Below are 5,724 nucleotides of genomic sequence, written 5' to 3'. Positions count from 1 at the left end.
CGTGACCGTGACTTTGCATCCTCAGGACACCTCCGCCCTGGGGACGGTGGGCGGCCACCGCGGTCCTCCCCGGGCCCCCTTCACCAGCCCTCTCTCTGCCTGACTGCCCATCCTTAGCCCTGCAGCCTCGGACCCCGTGACAGGCTTCCCTGGGGAAGCACTGAAGGGACAGCTCGGGTCTAAGGTGGGGAGAAGGGGTGCCGGCTTTCAGTCCCCGTGATTCATCGTTTCCAAAGCTGGGAGGCCACCTGGACGGCAGGGAGCCAAGGGGGACTTCGCTCTGCTGCTGCAGAGGGGCCTCCGGGTGACCCAAATTCGGTGCAGAGAACCCATTTCCCCCCTCCTCCCCCATCTCCCCATCAAGACTGACCGCAGGAAGTGCTTTCTGACACCAGGCTGTAAAATGAGGAAAGACTCGGGTACTGGGTACTCGGTTATGCAAACAAAGGCTGTGAATGGGACAAACTGCCCCCAGTCAGGCCTGCGCTCCTGCCTTCTCCTCCAGGCAAGTCGGGCCTCTGAGCATCTTCTGAGCAGGCCTGCATCCCTGCCACGGCCCCACCCCCCTTGCAGCCCTCCCAAGTGGGTCCCCCTCCCCCTGCTCCGGGCCCTCCAAGGGGGGGCCTCTGGGCTATTGCCCCACACCACGAGAGGAGGCCTCTGGTCTTATTTTATTTTATTGAACTCAAGGAGTCTTGTTTGGTTTGGTTTTGCACTTAGAGTGACAAGATTTGACAATACCAGAAGCAAGAACATTTCTCAGCAGACGGTGCTGACCAGTACAGTCAATCACACGCAGGAAAGTGACGCTCGTCTTATTCAGCTCGTGTCTCTGATTTTGTAGAAGCTTCGCTGCCTGGAAAACAGACTGCAAATAAATAAAGTGCACTGAGAGCCCATCAGGCAGCCAGGGCCGACTGGGGGGAGAGGGGAGAGGTGGGGGAGGAAGCACGCTAACTACTCAAGGCCAAAATGGTCAGAAAAGCAGAGGCAGGAACACATGCTGAAGATGTGCGGACCCTCCCCAGTCCCCGGGCCTCGCGCTGAGACTTCCTGCGCCCTCGCCCTCGGGACCGGGACCGGGACCCGGGACCCACGGGGCGGGGCGGGGCGTCCCTGCAGAGGAGGGGTCTCAGGCCAGGGGCCCTGAGGCTCCCCCCACACTTCTCCCTGTTGGGAAGAGGTGTCATAGGCCCCGGGCAGCTCCAGCTGAGCCACAAGGCTGCAGCTGGGGAGCGGGTCACCCCGAGGGTGAGACCTGGGCTTGAACGGGGCACATCTGTGGATCAGCCCCGAGGAGGTCCCTCGTCCTCTCATCTCAGGCAGCCCGTGTGGCTCTCGCAGGCTGTCCCCACAGATCTGTGGATGGAGTCAGCAGGCTGGCAGGCTCCCACAAGTGGTTCCGGGTGGAAGGGGATTGGGTGCAGGAGGGGCCACAGGACCAGGGATCCCAGGACACTCGATACAAGGAAGGAAGCCAGTACACCCTGTCTGCGGGGAAACTGCAGGGGATACATGGTGGCCTCGTCTGGCCTCAGTCCCCAGGGCCAGGCAGGCAGAGCCCTTCACCCAGGACCGGGCTTCCAGCTGGACGGCAGAGGAGGGCAGGTGGCGTGACCCTGGGCCACTCTGTCCCTGGGGCTGACCGGACCACTTCGGTTTTCAGTCCCAGGAACTCGGAGCACTGGGGGCCGAGAGCAGCCAGCGGCGGAGCGGCTGTGGGACCGGGGTCTTTCCTGGCTCCCCCGGGGCCGAGCCTGGCCATCCTGGTACAGGGGGAGCAGCACACCCGGGGCCTCCAGGACCATCCAAGCCCATCTAGAGGAGGTTCTCTCGCGTGATCCTGGGCTCGGGGGGCCAAGCCTGGGGACAGAGAGATGGGGTTATGCGTGGGTCCCGGCCCCGTCCCCCACACCAGCTTTATCCCTTCACCCTCCTGGTTCCATCACGTTCCCAGGAGCCACGCTACCCCCCACCCCCACTCTGCCACCCAGACTGAGAGGCTTCTGCCGCTCGACTGCTGAGGAGTCCTTGGTCACGCCTGGGGTGGGGCGGCAGGGGAGGCCAGGCTGTGTAGATGAAGGCCTCGGCTCCACAAGGGGTTCTGGGACTGTCTCCCGCGTCCATCTCAGCCCCGACTGTCTTCCCTGTGACCTGCCACCCCCCCCCCCTCCAAGGAAAGCCAGTTCCCCACACTCCCTACCCTGGGCCTCTCTCTCCCCCTAGGTGCCCAAGGGCCTTGAGGTCCCCTCCCCCACCCCAACCTGTCCTGCCAGGTTTTCTGGAAGACAGGGGACAGATTCAGCCCCACCACTTCTTATGTGTGTGACAAGGGCAAATCTCTTCCTGTCTCAGAGCCCACTTTTCCAATCGTGGGGTGGGGAGAACAGAACGCCCTCAAAGTGTTGCTAGGAGGTCTAGTGTGGAGGTGACAGGGTCTCGTCCTTCCCCACGCCAGAACTGGACCGCTGGGTACCCCACCCCTCCGTGCCTCTGCCTGGAAGGCCCTTCCTGTCCTCCTGGGCCAGGCCCTTTGCCCAGCAGCTCCCCAGGGCAGCTCTAGGGCCAGGGGCGCCCCTGGGCAGGGATTTGAGTCTCTTGACAAGGCCAGAGAAGGGGCGGGTCACCACCTACAAACACTGGTTCCTGAAAGACAGAAAGAGACGGAGACTTGACAGTGCCTCCTCACCCAGAACACCCCCTCCCCTTTCCCCAAGTGCTGCCTCCTCCACAAGCCCCTCGTCCACCTGCTCTCCCCACCCCAGCCTGAGAGCTGCCCTCTGCTCAAGGAGATCCCCATTGCCCTAGCTCCTCTGGGTGCACAGGGGCTGCTGGAGGCGGCGTTCCGTGGCACCTGGCCGGCAGAGGTAGGGCCCGGAGGGAGCGTGGAGCGTGGCTGCGATGGCGGAAGAGCAAGACTGTGGGGGCAGGGATAGGGCGGAGCAGCCTTCCCACTCGTCCAGGTCTCCAAACGTCCAAACGTCCGGCCCCAGGATGCCCTCAGAGGGGGAGGGGAGCGGGAACAGGCCGAGAGCGGCCCCCCAGCCCCCAACACAGGACAGGAGGCAGTTCTGCCAAGGGCTGGGCGGGAGCTGTGGAGACCCCAGGGGCCTGAGAAGGGGACCGACCAGGGGTTTGGCCAAGAACACAACCACCCTTCCTGTCTGGCCCCACAAGGGGGTGAAAGATGGCAGCATCTTTTCCTTCTCGAGCCTTCCCCGGCGCCTCTCCCAGCCCATTCCCTGGGGTTCCGGTGGCAGCATAGGGGCCTCAGGGGACAGCGGGGCGGGGATGGGCTGACCCTCCGAGATGCCCAGGCCGCCGCCGCCCCTCACCCATCTGGGAATGAGACCCAGGGAGTCCTGGGCACCTGTGCCTCCCCCCGCCCCGCCCCTGCCTGGGCAGCTCAGGGGCTGGCTCCCTCGGGTCCAGGGCAGTTCCTGCCGGCCACCACGATGTCATGGCAAGCGCTCCCGCCGGCCCGAAGCCCCAGCCTCTGGCCTCCTACCTTGTTGGTCAGGGCCAGTCAAGTCCCTGCTGCAGAATTTTTCCTTTCTGCTTCCCCCACCCCGGCCAACGTGAGGCGACAGGTCGGCCGCAGTCAAATGGTGTTTTCCTTCTCGAGCCCGACGGAAAGGACCCGTCTGGCGAGGTTCTGTGCAATGGGTCACCGGCCGCGACGCGTGTGGGCGGGTCGCGGCCGGGGCCCGGCTGGGTGGCTCGGTGGCCCGCGTCCTCCCGCGGAGGTCTAGGGTCCGGGGGCCCCGGCCGCCCCGCCTCCTGCCCCCGCCGCGTGCCGGCGGCCGTCCTCCATGCCGGCGCCCCTGTCCGTCTGGGCCGCGCGCGCCGGTCCCTCTGGCCGGGGCTGCGGCGGCGTGCGCTCACTCGATCCGCACCTGCAGGCGGACGTTGAGCATCACCGAGGCCACCACGTAGAAGTAGGGGAAGTTCATGCGCAGCCGCCAGGCCAGGTCGAAGAAGGTGATCAGGGTGCGCGTGAGCCCCTTGCAGAAGGCGCCGTACGAGCCGCGGGCCGCTGCCGAGCGCGACAGCCGCAGCGCCAGGCCTGACAGGGCCGCCGCCGCCGCCGCCGCCGACAGAGCCGCGGACGCCGCCATGGGCCTGGGCCCGCGCAGGCCCCGCCGACCGACACGAGTGCGAGCGGCCGGGCAGGTGGACGCGAGGCCTGCAGCGCCCCGCCCCGCGCCGCCCTCTGTCACCTCTTCCCTTGCTGGCCCCGGGATGCCCCACCGCCGCCACCTCCGCCACCGCCCCTTCTCAGCAGCTCGCAGAGAGCTCCGCCCACAGAAAGCTCCGCCCCTCGCCGGCTGCCGCAGCGGCGGCCGCCAGCATAACCCCGCCCCCCTCTTGGCCACACCCCTCCCGGGCGCTACAGAGCGGCCGCCGCTGTCATAGACCCGCCTACGGGACCGCCCCGCCTGCAAGCCCCTCCTCCTCCTGGGCTCCCAAGGGCAGAGCCTGAGGGCGTGAGTGGTTTGGAAGGTGGTGCCGCCCAGGGATTGCTTTTGCCGAGTATCCTTGAGGGGAGGGGAGGGGAGGGGAGGGCCGGAAGGTCTGGACCGCTATACTGATTCTGTATTGAAGGCCCACTGGGAAGGCTCCCCCGGTTTACCTTATCCCCTGCCCCACCATCTCCTCCGAAAATCCCGCAGGGCGACCTGTTGGATCTTTCTTTAATTCACATTTCTCTGCTAACTCAGCAGAGTTTCCCCAAGCCACAGGCGCATTTTTCCTCTCTGGTATGTTTGCTGCTCATGTGTATTTCTTTATTATTTCATTGCCTTGTTACCCCTGTTGTCTTTATCTTTCACATCGTAGTGATTTTTTAAATTTTTTTATATTTATTTATTTTTTTTTTATTTTTTTTTTGAGAGACATAGAGCACAAGTTGGGGAGGGGCAAGAGAGAGGGAGACAGAATCTGAAGCAGGCTCCAGTTCTGAGCTGTCAGCACAGAGCCTGACGCGGGGCTCGAACCCACGAACCTCGAGATCATCACCTGAGCCCACTTAACCGGCTGAGCCACCCAGGCACCCCGACCTTTCACATCATAGTGATTTCTAAGTACTTTTAAGTTTATCTTTGCCCTGGATACTGCACAAGGTCTTCTCAGTTTTTATTTGCCCTTGTTTATGGCTTTCCCCGCCCCCCTTGCCGGTGGGCTTAAAAGTCCTTTCCTGGTTTCATCTCATCTTTGTTCTAAAGCACATCCAACCCAAACTTTACCACGTTTTCAAGACTACTGAAGTGTTCAAGCTTCATTATAGCATGACTTTTGAAAAGCTGTCTGCAAGAAGTAGATTCCCCATGACCTCGGCCCAGTTTTCACAAGAAGGGCTAGCATGGGTATTTAGGCTCTCTCAAAATGCCTATTATTCATCATCACGTTGAATATGTGTGGCGTCTCTCTAATGAAAGAACTCAGCAGAGTTATATACGTTTTTTGAGCAATTGTCATACCTACATGGTCATGGGGGAAAAAAGAGAATTTCAGAAACACTAGGTTATTGTGTGGCATCATGGCTTTATCCACAACATAACCATGCACAGGTGTGAATGCATTAAAAAATGCTAGAGCAGATAGATCAAATAATCAACATTGTTTACCTCTGGTTAAGGCAGTAGGAAGACATGCTTTTTTTTTACTCTCTGTATACGTATGTATATCCATTTGTATAAGTATTATTTGTGTAATACAATGAAA

The 5,724-nt window shown here is 61.6% G+C and overlaps 1 protein-coding gene across 2 annotated transcripts; it reads right to left on the bottom strand.

Moving 5' to 3' along the window:
• Positions 1-659: 659 nt before the first annotated feature.
• On the bottom strand, positions 660-4,305 carry SMIM10L2A (small integral membrane protein 10 like 2A). Of its 2 annotated transcripts, none has more exons than XM_045471452.1 (2): positions 3,509-4,305; positions 660-1,863 (listed from the first exon to the last, which is right to left on the bottom strand). In XM_045471452.1, exon 1 carries the CDS (start codon positions 4,116-4,118, stop codon positions 3,882-3,884), a length of 237 nt encoding a protein of 78 aa, XP_045327408.1. In that variant the 5' UTR covers positions 4,119-4,305; the 3' UTR covers positions 660-1,863; positions 3,509-3,881. The 2 variants fall into 2 exon arrangements, 1 of the variants encoding a protein (XP_045327408.1); XR_006710801.1 differs by lacking the exon at positions 660-1,863 and adding an exon at positions 2,492-2,646 and having other exon boundaries at positions 3,509-3,886.
• Between the last annotated feature and the right edge of the window lie 1,419 nt (positions 4,306-5,724).

This window comes from Leopardus geoffroyi, chromosome X (assembly GCF_018350155.1).
Source record: "Leopardus geoffroyi isolate Oge1 chromosome X, O.geoffroyi_Oge1_pat1.0, whole genome shotgun sequence".
NCBI lineage: Eukaryota > Metazoa > Chordata > Mammalia > Carnivora > Felidae > Leopardus > Leopardus geoffroyi.
This window is presented reverse-complemented; position numbering and strand designations above follow the sequence as displayed.

What these genes read in the sequence shown, in the direction of transcription:
- SMIM10L2A (XM_045471452.1), bottom strand. Translation starts at nt 4,118, where the DNA reads ATGGCGGCGTCCGCGGCTCTGTCGGCGGCGGCGGCGGCGGCGGCCCTG.